Source organism: Dreissena polymorpha, chromosome 6, assembly GCF_020536995.1.
Source record: "Dreissena polymorpha isolate Duluth1 chromosome 6, UMN_Dpol_1.0, whole genome shotgun sequence".
In the NCBI taxonomy this organism is placed as follows: Eukaryota; Metazoa; Mollusca; class Bivalvia; order Myida; family Dreissenidae; genus Dreissena; species Dreissena polymorpha.
Window position 1 is genome coordinate 66,222,553 of NC_068360.1, and position 19,381 is coordinate 66,241,933.

Genomic DNA, 19,381 nt, shown 5'->3' on the forward strand with positions numbered 1-19,381 from the left:
TTCACAATATGTAATGTTGCATCGGTAAATAACGTTACCTTTTGTCGCAAAGTGTCCTTGCGGATTGTTACGCACATTAATACATAAAATATGTACAACTTAGATTTCAATAAATGTGGATTATATATAAATATTTTAAAACAAAATACACATCTGTACCTTAAACTTAAAACCAACAATGTATTTGCTTTGGAATATTTTCACAATAATATCGGTCAAGGTCGAAATGCGACCGTTTTATGCATTACAGGACATGTTTTCAAATATTTGTATAAACGGTGTTTGGCAAGAATTATACATATTTGGAATCAGCTACTGATTTATGCGAAATAAACAGCAAGGCCAGGTTAAACAAATCGCACTGAATTTTATATTTGTAGAAGATTTTTAAAAAGTAAAAAGAAACAATTAATCGCCAGAAGGTGGAGATGCCATTTTGATGTAAATTATTGAAGTTTCTGAACAACATTTGTAAATATATCATTAATCTGAAATTGTACCAAGTTATTTTAATGTCATAAATCATTGCTGATTTCAAGGTAAATTTGCGTTAAAAAAAAATGTTGTTTTGTGTATAATGATGAAACAATTATGGATATATCAGCATTCTTAACCACGTTTTGTTTCAGTAAAGATATCGGGTATATGATATTGCCTTTTTTTAATTATAAATTATCGATGTAAAGCTAACAAAATGCCTTTTTATATTTCCGATTTCAAAAGATGTTATTAATGCCAAAAACATAACAAAAACGACAGACATCGTAATTAAGCCGGTACACATAAACATCTATGCAGAATTTACAATTGTTCGTACTCGCAACAAAACTCATTGCCATTGCGTATTACGTTTTTATGGTATGTTATATTTATATCGGAATAGTATGTGTTTGCAACAAGCAGGTAATACAATATGACACCATTTGAATGCATTATACTTAGAAAAGAATCAAAGGCAGGCTACAGTTTACATACTATAAAACCACCCTAGGTTTCTACTTCTTATATGTTAAGTTACTCATTTCATGTGTAGCATCATCAGCATGGTCCATACAACACCAACAACAGGTTTCGCTGTGAACTGTCCAATGTAAGTAACTCATGGCATGTGTAGCAGCATCAGCATTGTCCATGCAACACCAACAACAGGTTTCACTGTAAACTGTCCGCTGCTAGTAACTCATTGCATGTGTAGCAGCATCAGTATTGTCCATACAACACCAACAGCAGGTTTCACTGTGAACTGTCCGCTGTTAGTAACCCAATGTCAAGTACCGTCTAACTCATTTCATGTGTAGCATCATCAGCATTGTCCATACAACACCAACAACAGGTTTCACTGTGAACTGTCCGCTGTTAGTAACTCATTGCATGTGTAGCATCATCAGCATTGTCCATGCAACACCAACAGCAGGTTTCACTGTGAACTGTCCGCTGTTAGTACCTCGATTTTGAAGACTGCTCAAAAGCGCCAATCGTTCTGATTTGTAATGCTGCTTTATGGAAGTGTCCGTTAAGTTCAGTTTCAGCTCTAGATAATAGCCAGTGTCTGTTTGGTATTGCGGCCATGAGGGGAGAGTGAGCTCATTGGAAGCGTTCCTGTTGTTAGGACTCCTTGAAATTGACAACGTAATAAAATTAAAGATAATTTATATCACAAGTCTTAAAGTTATTTGTTCATTCAAAAACTAACTCGATATGTATTTAATAATTAACAACGAATCATTTACATATTTCATTACGGAATACGCATTCATTGAGATATTACAAACATAAACTATACTAGTACGTTATAATACGATATATTTCCTACTGATGTTGCATAGGTTTTCATAACATAACGCTAATAAATAAAATTTGAAATACAAACCCATATTTCGCAAAGTTGGTCCACAATTGCATCAATATTTTCGACATCTCAATATCTTCGGGCGTCGGATAACGCGGATATTCTTCAAAATAAGGGCTCGTGTATTTGACATTGAGGTCCTCTGTAAATCCATACAGGACGGGTAACTCGTATGTATGCGGCACGCCTGGAATCCATTTGACTTGACGCGCAAAAGAAGGCTGTTGGTCGTAGAAATAGAAATAAGTTTTGCCAGCTTTCTCCATTCTCCGTTTTGCAAGCTCGCTATGTTTGTCACATGCTAATATCGTTGGTATCGCAAAAATAATGTCGGTGCGAAATTCTAAATAAGCGTACCTAGACAGTTCAGTAGTATCCCATTCTTTTGATGTGTGTTTAGGTACATTTGTATACTGATGGACTAACTCGTCTAAACGATATTCTGACACTTTCTTTTCATGAGTTGGATCGACGTAAGCTACAATTTTATCTTTTAAATCAATTTTGTCTAGGTATTCAGGTTCCATAATGTCGTAAAATCCATCTTGGCTAGTAATCCCACTCATGAAGTCGATTTCAGAAAAGAAATCGAGCTGATCAGAAATTGTCTGAGACAAACCATGTGACATCAATTTTGGATGTTCAAAAATAAATTCATTGTCGATAGAAGGGGCAAACCGCCAACCTTGCATTGTGAGATAAGCACTGTTTACTTTGCGGAGACATTCCATGATAACACTGTAATCCTTACCCAAATTGCATCCCGTGTTGTTCACGACTTCGTCAAATTGCTTTGATGGCGCATTCTGTACAGACCAACCCGCTGTTGCTACACCGCTCTGGGCAATTACTCTGTGAATAAGTCCCCTATTACCGAGAAACATAGCCTGGTAGTGGACGGCTGCTCCTCCTGCAGAATTTCCAAACAAAGTGACTCTAGTTTTATCGCCACCAAAGTATCCTATATATTGGTTGACCCATTTGATAGCAAGGTGCATGTCCCATAGGCCGTAGTTTCCTTCACCGGTCTGACCGGAAGATAAAAATCCAAGAACATCAAGACGGTAGTTTAGAGTGACCAAAATCACGTCGTTGAACGCACAAAGGACATCACCCGAAAAAATATTAGCCCCTCCGACGCTGAAGCTTCCTCCGTGAATGTAAATCATTACCGGGTAAATGCCGCTCGCGTTGACACCTCGTCCCGGGCAATTAATATTTAAATACAAGCAATCCTCGCTTTGTTCCAACGTTATATTCCTCAATGCGCCAGGCGGTTGTACGCACTGGAGACGGTAAAATGTCGCATTGTGAATATGGTCGTTCTTAAACTCCATTGGTAAGGGTCGGCGAAACCTCAGGTCATTCACGGGTGGCTTTGCATATGGTACTCCCTTGAATGCAGTGTAAAATTTGCGAGATTTATTTAAAGTTATTATATCGGAAAGTCCATTAAAAATACCCAATGGCGTCTCGACGGACACTTGTTCCGCGCTGTCCTGCGATTGTTTAACTGGTATCGCCAACAATAAAAGTAATACAGAACAGCAAACGAAACGCGTCATTTTCATAAACTCCATTTTTATTGTCATTTAAACACACGAAATGTCCTTTTATTCACATTTATTTTCCTATCGATTACAAAATGCCAACATCGCAGTCTTTTCGATACACGTATTCTTTTAAAAGAGAAAGATCAAGATCTCTGCCTTGAAGTTTATCTCACCTGGCAAACAAGTATAATACGACTTACGACACAAGCCAGATGCTTTATATAAACATTCAAATCATCCGCACGTCCGGAATGAAACGGTTTCTAATTATACCGAAACACGGATGCTCTACGGTTACTCTCGTCTGTTTAAAACAAGCATAAACACTGTATAGGATAACACTAATAGCATGTACATGCTCGTCTGTATGCACTCTTAAATGAATTCACGTTTCCATTTGCTGGAACATTCGCATATAAATAGCCTACGTTCATTTATCATTTAAACAAATCACATCGTTCAGGGCTAACTACAACTACTTCGGATGAAACTATTTAAGGCGTTCATTATATTTAAAAGCTAATAAACACAAGTAATCTATCGAAGGTTAACAGCATCACTTGCTATTCGGAAGGTTCAAACGCGATCATTTGAATGGATCGATCTTTACCACGGCAATCGACCATAAATACCTATCGATTGTACAAAACATAATGACTCATTTAATTTACTATGCTTTCTAAAATGTAATCGAAGTTCGTATACTCGTTGAGTAATATTTCAAAGCGCGTGTGTTGCATGCAATACCACTGCTCAAAAACAAATCACATGAACCTTGCATACAATTTAATGTGGTGTTTTCTTAAACAGAAATCATTTCGGCATAGCTGTTAAACAAAAGTTTTAACCCTTCTCAATAGCTAATATAATGCTGAGTCAATGTTTGGGGATTTCAAATATAAATAAATCTTAACATTGCATCGCACACGCTAATCTTGGACGTTACTATCCTTCTAAACTGCGCAAATAAGTAACTTTCTTTAAACAAAAAATACCATAAGAGCCGAAAGTGTATTCCCGATTAGAATGCGCGAATTGCACTGTCTCATCTCAGGCATCCTTTACGCAAATGCATTATGCCCCGATTTCCCAAAACGAGACTTATTAACAATAAGGCATGTGGTCAATACTGGTAATGATGTCTTATGTTCTAACATTAGCAAAAAGGTGGAATGGTTGAAACAATTTACCATACAAATAATGATTCGTTTATTATTTCATGTGATTATGTACCTGATTTAGTTAATATGCGTAATCATATGGTATCTCCTAAAATTATCCAATTGTCATGTATACTGAGAACTTTATGCTCGCGCTTTCATGTCACTAGGGTAATGTAGATGTGCCTTCTGTTATAATTTTCAGGGAGAACGTTCCTAACTTCATTAGTCATAGCACAGTAAATTTATGAACAACAAACTCAAACTTCTTGTATTATTCCATGTCTAGGCTCAAATCCATTCATATGTTCTCTTAGCTCGTGACTTTTTTATAATCTGCCTTACTTTCCCAATTTGGATGTTGTGATAGTGCGGAATGACACTGATAAGCTCCTAACGTTTAATTAATATGTATTATGACAATTGTTGAAATATATGACAAACAGACTATGCCGAGCAACAGAACAGACCAGACCTCGCTTATATATAACGTGAAACGCTGAGAACATAATATCCAGTTCTGATAAATGATGTCCACCATGTCCCGATGACAACAAAGAAAGCAGTCTCAATGAAGTTTCTATAATATATACTACAAATTAAAATACGGTTTGAACCACTGTGCTACGGCAACATGTAATTTTTCCCGTTAACGCTTTTATGAAGGCAACATTGTCAGATAATTCAATCACGATCACCCTCTATAAGAAGCAAAGGGAACATGGCTTTTGCAAACAGCATAACACCAGAACAGCTGTTTGCTGCTCTTCAGTATCTGAGGGTTGGAAATTAAGCCTTTAAAACTTGAATCTAGTAAGAAAAGTCTTAAATTAAATATAACTTTTTGATCGACTACAAAGACGTGAAAATACGTATCTAAGTGGTAAAGGGTTAAGATAAGTTATATTTAAATTGCATTCCAGAGGGGCTAAAAGTTAACGGAAAAACAAACATAGTGTTTATTTCGGAAGAGGGCGGATTACAAGAAAACGAAAGGTTGGCATTGAATGGTAATGGCATTGAGGCGGATTATATCTTTAAATTGGAAATTTAACAGTAAATGTATTACTACACCAGAAACATTTGGTTGATAAAGCCTTTCAGATCATTAATACATTATTATTTTAGGGCATTGACTTTGACATAAACCTTAAACTAGTTTGTCACTTGTTTGATTATTGTGTAGGTTGTGTATTAAATAATGTTCTAAAAGAACGGGGTTTCACAAAGTAAGATGATAATGAATGAATACATAAAAATGGATGTAGAGAATTGCTCCAGGATAAAATCAGGGATAATAATATTTTCGCTAGTGGCACAGTCAGGTGTTAGAATATTTATTTTTCTAGATCATGACTGGAAGAAAATGATAATCCACCGTAAGCAGGAAATGTCCTGTTAGTTTAATGCTTCTACACCGTTTGTTAATATTTCAAAAATGTTAAACGCTTACACATGTTTGCAAGTAATAACGAATCATCATGGAAAGGTACATGCCAGAGAATAAATCACATATTCTAAGACGGCACGTGTTAAATTTCAAATAAACAAAGACGAAAATCGTCTATGGTTTTTTTCTGCAATAATTATGGGCGGAGCTTATACACTGAATGCAGGCGCTGTATCTAAACACAAAATGCCGATACATTCTCCACCAGCGTAATAATCCGGTATTTTATGAATGAAAGTCATTGAGGGCGGAGATCTGATCGACAGAACAGCCGAAAGTTATTTTATGGGCTGTACTTCACATAAAATAGTACGCAAGAAAAATAAGATACAGTGTATAAATCATTAGTAAAAACCGTGTTAGAATCGAAATAATTCGTGCTTGGCACTCGTGATTTAATCCCTATGCAGCTAAACTTCCTGCCGCAGGGTTATTCGACAACAAGCTATTACGTACACGAATTATTTCTTAATTCTTACACGCCACGTGCCAAATTTCATTTAAACAAAGAAGAACTTCCGGCCGTGGGTTATTCGACAACAAACTATGTTCTTATTTATGAGAGAACTTCACATTAAATAGTACAGAAGAAAAATAAGATGCAATTTATAAATCTTTAGTAAAAACGTGTTAGAATCGAAATTATTCGTGTACGTTATAATCTGGAAAAATGAGGGTTTCTAACTGATTACCACTTGTTTATGAATTGATATGCACATATGTAAACTGCAAAGTCCACTTTTAAGTATTATATGTCAAAATATGATTGTTGCAACTGCATATGTTTTCTTTTTTTCTCTCAGTGTGTTTATCAAAATAATAACATCACTACAATACCCAATAACACACATTATAATTTCCATATCTATGCATGCTGATACTTAAATGGACTATACAATATAAGCACCTTTAATATTTCAGTCTTGTACGTATGTAAAAGTATGATTCATGCGTTTTCTGTGTCAGATACCACTTCAGCTGTCACAACAATGTCGGACTTGAGGGGATGTCTTAAGAGGATCGTAAGAAAAGAAGATCATTCCTGAAATTAGATTGTTATCAAAAAAGCTACAGTTACCATAAATATGGATCGTGCTCTGTGAAAAAAGGGTTAAATTTATGTGCGTTAAGTGTCGTCCCAGATTAGCCTGTGTGGTCCGCACATGCTAATCAGGGACGACACTTTCCGCGTTTAATGATATTTTGTTGTTTCAAAAAGTCTCTACTCAGCAAAAAATCAAGTTTAGGCGAAAAAATGTCGCCCTAATAAGCCTGTGCAGAATGCACAGGCTAATCTGGGGCGACACGTTACACACATGCATTAAACCCCTTTTTCACAGAGCACGGCTCATATGTATTTGCTCATGTTGAACAATAGCTTTGGTTTTGTTATATAAAGCTTTAGTCCATAGACGAAAATTAAAACTATTTATAAAAGCATTTGTTTTTAATGAAAACTCAATACATTTTTCAAGTGCCACCTTTAATAAAAACTGTAAGATCGATTTGATTTACAGTTGTTTATTTTATTTTACACGTCACAGCAGAATAAACTGTACTTCTTCATTGTTGGTTGCGTTTGCAGCTGAATTATTATATTGTATTAATACATTGTAATGACATGATCTTTTGTAAATGGAAATCGACAACTGCATGTTTACATACGAACAGCACACTGTCGAAATGGAGTTGTGACTATCTTCGATGAGGAACAAAACGATGTAAGAAGAACAAGTATTCAGTTATTGTAAAGAAGCCCCGTCTTTTTCTATAAACATTTCCATGTCACAGACATAAATCGACGGTTCCACGAAGTCATATTCTAATAAATCTGCAAAAACAAGTAGCTACCTTACTTGGCTATCACCTACTGAATCGTTCAACTTTTTGTTACAAAACTTCCGGTGCATTGTGTTGGTAAGTTTTTAACCGGTACGCTTTAATGTTTGTGGTTTTTGTTAAATGGAAATATATTCTTTCCGACACTGATTTTACCCTGATGCGGCAACCGTCTGCGCTTATGTAAATTCATGACGGTATAATAATATAGTTTTGGCGGTGCAGTTGAACCAAAGGTTTGAACTCCTGCAATATCATATCACTAATCTCCATACAACATCTTAGTACTGACTCACATTTTCTGTAAATATTCGCAGTATAACTTTGAGTTATAAGAGGATATTATTAAGTGGTTTTTTCATGTGAATAATTGATAGACATCAAGTTGGATCTTGGAAACTGAGAATATGCGAATTGAAACATAATACGTCTACTTAAAACAATGACGATTATTTTGTATAACACTTACAGCACTATCAAACGAAACACCATCAACATAGATTTCATCGAAGATGAATGTCGTTTAAATACGGAAACTAATATATTTTTATAAGTGAAACAATATTCGGTTCAATCATATAGAGGTTAATCACTTAACACTACAATGCAAACCACATGACATCAATAGACGTGACTCATGTAAATATTCACGCGTGATTCTTGTGTGCACATGCTCAGATCGTCAAAGCTTGCATTTTACTCCTGAAGCTTACTTATGTTTTATATTCCATTACATTTTATGACAAACATAAATTATTAATCATCTAACCATTTAGAATAAAAACAAACACATTTGTTTAGGTGTCATGACAAGCAGGGTATTTTATTTCTTGAAACACACGCACGGAGTGGGTGTTTGTATTTGACAGGGCTTTCTACACATAAATGCAAGAAACAATTCTTCTGACGATCGTATGTGTTCAATGTGCAACAGAGATCGACCCCAATGGCACCGCTCAGTTGAAGAGTCTCGAGACGTCAGTAAACGTAGCGACATCCTTCTCATATATCGAAGAACTGAAACGATACTAAATCCATTCTGTAGAACACGTCGTTATACGTATCATTAAACATGCTCATGTGTTACATGTGAATAATTGAATATTATTAATACCCATCAGACGTCAAGCCTAAACTCAAAATCATACAATTGCACAATTTAACTACACAATTTCAAAATCACAAGCCCAACCAAGGACGCCACGGCCCTAACAACCGCCCGTCCGCCGCCGATGCCCAAAGCGCACCGAGGACGCCCCCTATGCCCATCCACAACGCCTATTTGCGAAAAGTACATAAAGTGACGCATTGGTTTTGATAAAACAGCTGCGATAATTACAAGATTTATTCATTACCATCAATTAAGAGAAGTGCACATGACTTCACGTACACTCCAAACAATAATCGGTGGTAACGAACGATTCAGGTGTAACCGCGAGCGGGATACGCAACCCTACTGCTCATTTTTCCTTTTCTTTTAATGGCAGGGGGACGTATGAGGACCCATGGCTCAAGACCGGTGTCTAGGTGCCTTCATCACCTCCTGAAACCTCTAATTTTAGAGAAATCTACAAATAATCAGCTGTTACTAAATCGTAAACGTTAAGTGTTCTTTATTAGAAAACTATGTAAATCCCATGGTAAAATGTCCGGAACCAATGTCCCTTTCTATCTCAAGTCAGTCATCCGTCTGCTTCATAAAACTCACTGAAACACATAAAACATAATATTAACATCAACACACAAACAGAGCATAAATAAATAAAACGATTTAAATCAAGTCTTCGCTCTACCCTGCTTGCCTGTCGAATGACTAAACCTACAAATCTGTGCACGAGGAAATCATGATTTCCGCACCTTTGGACATATATCACCTTCAAAAACCTGTATAACCAGTTTATTCATTCACACAACGATAATAAATACATTTATATGTGTAATGCACTGTCTTAATAAGACCTAGCGCGGTGTTGTATCACTCCCTGATACAAGTACGGCGTTGCGGTAAAATAGACAGCGGTACACAGAATATATGAATCACAAACACCCATGTAATAAAATAAAAAATGAACACATTAAAATGCAAAGCGATATCAAATTTTGAAGATATGTTAACGCTATATAATGTGACTTTGTTTGCCGCAATTTTTTTAAAGCTTTTGTTATATTAAAAACAAGTAATGTTGATGTTCTCATGCGATTGGAGAATATAATCAACAGTCGACCTTATTGTTATAGTTTTGGAACATGTGTATGTACTGCTTGCGAAAACTTGCAATTTAATTATACGTTAGTCATATGATCGAAAATAATTTTTTGTGAAACAAAACTGATGCAGGAAATCTTTGTCGGCTTATTACTGACGGTTTTATGAAAGATTCGCTGTTGGGAGCCATAGATTAACGCTGTCTAGACCCCACCGCTGTGATCTTTGGTCTTGAACCCAACACAGTCAGCTTGGGACGCGGACCAGACAACATTAACGATAATTCGACAGGACATCTGAAAGAGCTGCAGTGTGAATTGTGTCAACACCTTGTATCGTAAGGATATGGACTTCTAAACCCATATATTGTATATTTCCATTTCTTGTTTACCATAACATAATGAAAGGTTGGAGAATACGAAATAACTTTAATTGCTATATTAAGAGCACTCGTAATCAAATACGCGGAATTAGTCGCATGATAAATACCTCTTTCGAAAGGACGTAATCGACGAAATTTGGTCTGTTTAAGAATTAAGTGCGTATTGTTATCGGTAAGTATTAGAACTTGCGATACATGTAACAATGCAAATCACTTGACTATCGTATACATCGTCTTATTGTATGTCCGTACCTTACGGGATACTGTTTAGAGTGCTTTTAAGGCGGTCTTGGAAATTAACGTAGCTCAGTATTGAACATCTCTTTTCCCGGAAATAAGACAATGATTATTTCACAGATTGTTGACAAAGTTTCATATCTTCCTAACTACGTTAGAGACAAAAATAGCTATTAATTGGATTTAAAAGAAAAAAGGAAAGTAATAACGTTTAATTGTTTTATTTGAATACAAGTCGGTGGTGATCTATACAATTTGGCACAATAATTCAGCAAAAAAATATATAAGTCGATAATTTCATTTTTTACGTAACATATATTGAACGAATTTATTAACACGCTAACAGTGATTTTCCAATCAAAAGAAGAAACCGGTTTAAACTCAATTTCACAATGGCTTCTATAATATTTCGGGATTCAAACGGAGACAATGCAGGCGACTTTATTGGAGAAAGTACTGTGACACAATCATGTGAGCCTTGTATGAAAACCAACAAATCAAAAACTGCTACGGTTTTCTGCAAAGAGTGCGATGAATATATGTGTGATACGTGCAAAAATCCGCATACAACCTATAAAACTGACCAGCATACCTTAGTCAACTTTCTGGACAAGAAATCTGCGCCGGTAATGATCGACATGAAAGGAATAAACAAGTGTAATGAGCATGGACGAGATATAGAGTTTTTCTGCCAGGATCATTCTAAGCTGTGTTGCAGTTCATGCGTTCTCATTCACAGGAAATGTGGCCAAGTCGATGAAATAGCCAACGTATCAAGACAAACACGACCCGAGCTTCAAGCATTAAAACAATCATTGATAAAGTTGCAATCCGAGGCTGACGATATTATAGCGGATTGTAAGCAGTCGGAAACTGTTTTAAATAAGTCCATTGAAAAGATGTCTTTAGAAGTGGATGCAATGAGAGATCGTATGATACAACTATTTGAAGTGGCAAAGAAGAAGTTCATTACTGAGGCAAACGAATTTAGAACTGCAGAATCTAAACGCATTGGAAATAGACGTGAAACCTCGTCCAAAGTTAAGGAAGATATATGCACAGTCTTGTCGATGTGTTGTATCGTTTTAGAACGCGGAACGCCGAGTCAACGATATATTTATTCGGAACTTATAAAGGAGAAACGTAACACAATGGAATCAAACATACATGACCAAAGAAAGATTAAAGTCGCACCAACAGTTATAGTGTCTTTTTCAAAAGAGCTGACTTCCTTCCATGAGGTTGGAAGCAATATCATACAACTGAATTATGATGGCAACAAGACAGGTAAGCATTTAAACAATTACTTTACTTTCGGTCAAATTTAAATAACTGCATTTATCGATGTAGACCAGAGAGAATATGGACCGGTATGAAGTTCAAATAATTATAATTAAAGTGGCTTTAGTCACATTTACGTTAACTATGGTGTAATGGTAATACTGTAGCGTCAACTCTAATGGGCAGCAGTTTCGATTTCACGTTCAACCTTAAGTTACTAACTTGTTTTTCGTTTGTCATTGAGACATTCAACCGAGGTGATGTTTACTAGATTCTTCACAGTACGGTAAGCGATTTTAAATAAGATTCATCAACGTGGATCACATGATCTACTTAGGCTTAAATAGCAAATCTATTCTCTAAAGACTTAAGGCTTTGTGGTATAAAAAGTATCGTTACATACCCGGAAGTCTGCAATATACAACTTACATTCATCAATACGTAAGCTGTGTTTTTCCACTAACACGACCAAACCGATTTTTTCTCTGCCGACCCCCAACTTGTTGGGAAAAGTTCAATTTTCGATATGTTTTGCAAAGCTCGATCACATTCGCTAAATTAACTTAATTTGACACACAAAGAAAGAATTATAAATAGATTCGTGAAAGATTTATGTCATTGAACTACCAGCATTAAGTGGGGAAAAATGTTATACTGTAAAAAAAAGATCCGTAACAGCTTATTATTAAAAAGTATGGACGACTCTATTTTGTGCAATATTTGTTGTTTTTTTCTGATCGAATGTTATACTTTTATTTTTTTTGTTACCAATAAACATCATCATGAAATTATCATAAGATTTACGTACATACGTCATGATGATGTAATGATGATTATGATGATGATGATGTAATGATGATGATGATGATGATGATGATGATGATGATGATGATGATGATGATGATAGTCATAATGATGATGATGATGATGATGACGATGATTATGATGATGATGATGATGATGATGATGATGATGATGATGATGATGATGATGATGACGATGATGATGATGATGATGATGATGATGATGATGATGATGATGATGATGATGATGATGATGATGATGATGATGATGATGATGATGATGATGATGATGATGATGATGATGATGATGATGATGACGATTATGATGATGATGATGATGATGCTGATGATGATGATGATGATGATGATGATGATGATGATGATGATGATGATGATGATGATGATGATGATGATGATGATAATGATATTGTTGATGATTATGATGATGATTATGATGATGATGATGATGATGATGATGATGATGATGATGATGATGATGATGATGATGATGATGATGATGATCATGATGATGATCATGATGATCATGATGATGATGATCATCATGATGATGACGATCATGATCATTATCATGATGATGATGATGATCATGTTGATGATGATGATCATGATGATGATGATGATCATGATGATGATGAAGATCATGATGATGATCAATACGATGACGACGACTTTGATCATGATAATGATCATGATCATGAAGGTCATGTTAATCATGACGATGATGATCATGACGATGATGATCATGACAATGATGATCATGACGATGGTGATCATGACGATGATAATCATGACGATGATGATTATGACGATCATGGTCATGACGATGATTATCATGACGATTGTGATCATTACAATGATGATCATGTTGATGATTAAAGGGGCCTTTTCACAGATTTTGGCATATTTTGAAGTTTGTCATGGCTTTATATTGATAAATGTAAACATTGGATCTTAAACGCTCCAGTAAAAAATCAAGAATGAAATTAAAAAAGGAAAAAAGTAGCCGGTAATAGGGCTCGAACCATTGAACCCCGGAGACCTGGAATTAGTCTGAAGTAAAAACGCATTAGCCCTCTCGGCTATTCCGCCGGACATACACAGTATAAGTATTTTTATACCTTATATAAGCAATCTTCGTAGTTTCGTAAATTTAAACGACAACAACAGAACTCTCCAAATTATTCAATCGTTTCGCGTTGCAGCGCGTTATAATTTTTGGGTTTTCAAATCGTCAAAAAATACATATCATGGCTATATTGGACTATGGTTAATGTTCAGTAATACTGTTTCCTCACAAATATCATTACTTAAACGAAAATTTGCGAATCTGAAACAACTTTTTTCAATTTTGTCAATTTACCAAACCGTGAAAAGATCCCTTTAATAGAAAAATTAGCATGCGTTTGTAACGCTTTTTATCGATTAAAAATGAAAATACATGTATTCTTAACAGTGAAAACCAGTCGCATCGGTTTACCATCGCAACCAAGGCAATTCACTATGGAGCTGCTCGTGTCCATGGATCTTCCAAAAACTGGAGATGATCATATGGAACCTTGCCTCAGTGGACTGGACTTTCTGCCGGACGGGAGACTGGTAGCCGTTGATAACCACAACGATAAATGCGTCGTACTGAATGATCAACTTCAGAGACTAGGAAAGCCGTACAAGTTCAAGATAAGACCACTTGGCGTAGTGTGTACGTCTCATGGTGCACTATGTGTAACGTTTGGTTCTAAAAAAGTAGTATTGCTCCTGTCTGTGAGTAAAGATAATGTCATCAAATTGACGAGGAAAATCAAAACATCATCCGAGTTTGACTCTGTTTGCTGCATGTCACCATATCACATGGTCGTGAGTACGAGGGATGATTCTCGCCACGCTAGAATGCTATCAGTGGACGGTGTAGAGTCTGACTTTAATAAGCTGGTGTTTGCTAAGAAGACTTACAAAGCGCATGGGAGTAAATGCACGTATATCCAGTCTAAGAACACGTTAGTACTGACTGACAGGAAAGCTCACACAGTTTACTTGTACGACACCCTGATGGGCACGTTTAGAGCAGTCACTAATGAGGACATACATATACCTATTGGTGCCTGTGTAGGGCCGGGTGACACGGTGCTGGTTTGCAGTGCGAGTAAACACTCCATTGTGCACATGAGTGTTAAAGGTGAAATAATCGGAACATACCCGGTTGATATGCGGTTCCCAAACAGCATATGTGTGTCTAAGGATGGCTCTAGCCTGGCGATGTCCAACTGCGTTGAAGGCATCAGGAAACTCCAGTTGTATAAGTTATCCCCTGCAACTAGTTAGGCGACTATTAATATTTTATCTATGAAATCATGCTCAGAACACGTGTTAAATATTAATGTATATGTGTTATAATGTGTTATAAGCACGGAATGCTTCATAAATATTGACACGTGTTGCTATTAGGTTTTATAGCATAAGAATGTCAACGTCAAATTGCCTATGTATTGTGAATGTATCTTTTTTTCTAAATTTGATTCAATTTATTTAAAAGCAAAACTTCCAAAAATATTAAATTAATAAATATTTGACTAAATTGAAAATTATTGCGCATGTTACACACTTTTAATTCCAAGTATATCGAACTTACCTGGTGTGCATCATGTTTGCAGATAAATATTGTTCTGTCTTTTATTGATCACTGTTCTGTTCTGTCATATTGCTCTGTAAACGCCTATTGGTCCATGTATAGTAATGTTTTTCTAAGGCGACTAAGATCATGTTGACCTAGATGGCGAACGTTAACTCTGCAGTGGTAAAAACAATATTTCAGTAAGTTAACTATGAAGCGGTACAAACTATGTTTTAATCTCAGGAATTACAATAAGAATAGCATTTTGGGGATTAAACACTACATATATATATATATATATATATATATATATATATATATATATATATATATATATATATATATATATATATATATTTCAAGAACGAAAATGAAAAATTACAAATACTCGTGTAATACATTAATTCCGTTATTATGACACCTGTCCGCTTCCGTAGTTATTTTTTCCGACATGACCCCTTTTTATGATTGACTTATTCTGCATTTTAAACCTTTGATTTAACTTATATTGTAAACCATTTAATTCATTGGTATCTTGGTTTTTATGCCATTCTTCCAAGAAGAGGGGGTATATATTTTTTGCTGGATGTCAGTCGGTCGGTCCGTCTGTCGATTGGTTGTCAGTCGGTCCGATCAATAACTCGTCAACGATTTGACCTATTGGCTTGATATTTCTTATATGCATCGGCCTTGGCCAGTAGATGACTCCTATTGAAATTGGGGTCAATAGGTCAAGGTCACTGTCAAAATAAGTATGAAAATCATTTCCGATAAATAACTCGTCAACCAATTGACCAATTGGCTTGATACTTCCCATGTGCATTGGCCCTAGACAGTATATGACCCCTATATAAATTGGGGTGATTAGGTCAAATTTCAAGGTCACTGTCACATTGAGTATGAAAATCGTTTCTGATCAATAACTTGTCAACGAATTGACCGATTGGCTTGACACTTAACATGTTATTTGACCTTGGACAGTAGATCACCCTTATTGAAATTGATGTCACTAGTTCAAAGCCCTGTTTGGGGGGCAGCCTATGTCTCTGACTTCGGAACTATTGTTGTTTTTTTTCTGACTTTTTGTGTATTTGTTGGTAACATTATTGCAATATACTGCAAAATTCTGTTCATTTTTTAATGTAGTCATACAGTGATTATTACCCCCTCCCCCATAGGCGGAGGGATATTGTTTTAGCGTTGTCCGTCCTTCCATCCGTTTATCCGTTCGGCACTTTCGTGTCTGGAGCCATATCTTGGAAGTGCTTTTGCGGATTTTATTGAAATTTGGTATGAGTATATATATGGATAAACGGATGATGCACACCAAATGGCATTGTACACCATTTCTTAATAACGGAGTTATGGCCCCAAAAAATGCTTTTTGGTGTAAGCTTAGAGCTTGATGTCCATTAATACATCAGCCAGAGCCATGAAACTTGCCATAGTTGTTCTGAATCATCTAGGGGTGCTTAACATTCAACACTCATAATCCTAGGGGCTAAGGTCAAGGTCTTACTTTGAGGTCAAAGGTCATAAATTTGAAGAATATTTAGTCAGTCCTTTACTATGCATCACGGAATTCTGTAATAACTGTCCACAATTGTTCTCCATGATCTGGATTCTTTTAATGCTACCTGGAATTTTTTCAGAAAATATAGTGGACCGACACAAATCCTAGAAAGTCCTAGGGCCAGTGTTTCCCACACTCATTCTTTAAATACTTCCTATTATTTTCTCAGAAAATATAGTGGCCTAACAAAAATCCTAGGGGCAAATGTCCTTTATCTCAGAATGTATACAAGCAGTATCTGAAAAGCAAAGCAGGGTGCACGGTAGGCTTAAAGTAAAGCAGTCTCAGGCGTCGAAAGGACTTCAAATATTGTAGAAATATCAATAAGGCATTAAATCCTAAATAAAATCGGGTGGTACATGTGTATAATTTATGTAAACTGTTCGCACTCTTTATTTTATGCAAACACATGTATACTCATATTGTTCCGCTACTTATGTATGTTGTATAGTTATATTCTTATGTATTTGATATTAAAATTGACATGACTTAACATTAACTTTGATAATTACACATCAAACTATGATAGAAAATATTATTTCATAAATATCCCACAATTACTCATGTTTGTCTATAAAAAAACAACTTCGTACCACTGTGACACATTAAAATAGTTATAACAATGAGTAAATTGTTAGGTAAAATGTACTTATCTATTTCATTCAGTGCTGGTCATTATGGTAAGTTGTTTGATTGTAATTAATAATAAAACTATGTCATTTTTAAGACGTTGGTATCCCGGTATTTATTTAAACAAATAAAGATCCTTTTTCATCTCAAGTTTAATAATGACTTATTTCTTAGTTTTGCTTTAGCAAATTGACTATTGTAAACCGAAAATTCAAAAAGACGTCTTGTTGGTTGAGTGTAAAATGAGGTAAAATGCGCAGATGTAGGAGGATTTTTCGGCAGACGAAATAGATAAGATAATTAAATTTGAATTTTGTTATTCTTACAAATTTTCACGTAGAAATTATTATGTCGAAGATTTTCTTGTGAAAATTTGTCTAAAACCATTTTAAGTTAACTTGTGTAAGAACATTTTTAGCGAAAAAACATTCTTAGAAAAAAAAAATTAGTAACAAATTCTGTTAATGGCAAAATATATTTAACGCTTAACAGAAGGGGTAATCTTGGATTGTCAATATGGCGACGTCCATGACGAGGCAGTTATATTTTTGCCGTTTTATACCTTTATTTTTTATTTTTTTGTAATACCCCTCACTTTCCAGCCATGCCAGCAAGGAAGTTACTTGCGTTTAATTATTAATATTCGCTGTATATCTCCAGTTAACTCGCTGCGAAAGTTCTTAGTGATAAACATGACCTTATTACGCTCCACCAAGAAAATTTACGGGATTTAAAGTCGAGATATAAAGCAAATTTTAATACGAAAACAAATGCTCATCACCTTTTTCTGATATGGCTGAACAGTGATCGTCATTTACAAATTGAACAAAAGTAATAAAGGGTATGAAGCGGAGGAAAATAATTGTCTGGATGGACGTCGCCATCTTTACAATCACGTGATTACCCACTCTGTCTACTATATATGTGTTTCGCTTCCGAAGGTAATTGTTTGCCTGGCACAGGGAAAGCGCCTCCTCTTACTTAAAGTGACAACACGTGTTCTAATACCGACGGAGGTAGTGTTTTTTTTTCAAATGTGTTTCTTACTAAAACATAAGTTATGTCTATTAAAAACATTAAAGATTTGTTATCATATCTAAATTAAATGACATTTGACAAAAATTCCAACATCTGTTTACAATTCCCTAAAAAACGTAAATGAAAACGATAGTTTGATTAAATTATCGTAGTTCCACAACTTGCTTTATTTATGCCGTCATTCCAATAAACACTATCCTAACATTTGTGCTAACTTTTTGCATCCTCAGTTATATGTTTTTTACAAAGTGAACCTCGTCGTGTTTGATTTTTAATTAACATACTTTTTAAATGTATTTGTTAATGAGGTACGCTTCTTTAAACAGTAATAACGAATATAATAATAATATTGTTTCTTGCAGAAGACTGTCGAGTTTATTTAGGGCTGTAATATCTTTAAACTGTGTGACGGCAACCATTTACCTTGCGACTTTGGGCGGTAAATGTGGGGGTCAAATAACAGTATTTTGACATTAATCTGCAAATTATGTTACATATTATTTTTAAATATTTGAATAACTTGAATAAGAATTAAACAATTCAGATTGTGTGATCAAAAACACAACGGCCTGTAATATTTTGCGTTTTTAACGAGGAAAATATAACAACAACAACAACGAATTGTTTCTATCTGCTAAAATGAAAATAAAGCGATCGTAACAGTATAATGAATAGTTACAAACAAAACAAGAACAATAAATATATAACTTTTACCTAAGCTTCCGAATGAAAGTCTTTCAGTCTTGTTAAT

General features: G+C 35.3%; 1 protein-coding gene across 1 annotated transcript; it reads right to left on the reverse strand.

Annotated features, from left to right (window-relative positions):
• Nucleotides 1–221: 221 nt before the first annotated feature.
• LOC127835761 (bile salt-activated lipase-like) lies at nt 222–3,018 on the reverse strand. Its single transcript, XM_052362199.1, has 2 exons — nt 1,871–3,018; nt 222–1,614 (listed from the first exon to the last, which is right to left on the reverse strand). Exons 1-2 carry the CDS (start codon nt 3,016–3,018, stop codon nt 1,365–1,367), a joined length of 1,398 nt encoding a protein of 465 aa, XP_052218159.1. The 3' UTR covers nt 222–1,364.
• Nucleotides 3,019–19,381: the final 16,363 nt, after the last annotated feature.

Bases quoted from the DNA above. Each gene is read 5' to 3' on its own strand.
- LOC127835761 (XM_052362199.1), bottom strand. From the start codon at position 3,018: ATGATTTACATTCACGGAGGAAGCTTCAGCGTCGGAGGGGCTAATATT. The intron at 1,615-1,870 runs GTTTGTATTTCA...GTCAATTTCAAG, and splicing joins ACCAACTTTGCGAAATATGG to GAGTCCTAACAACAGGAACG.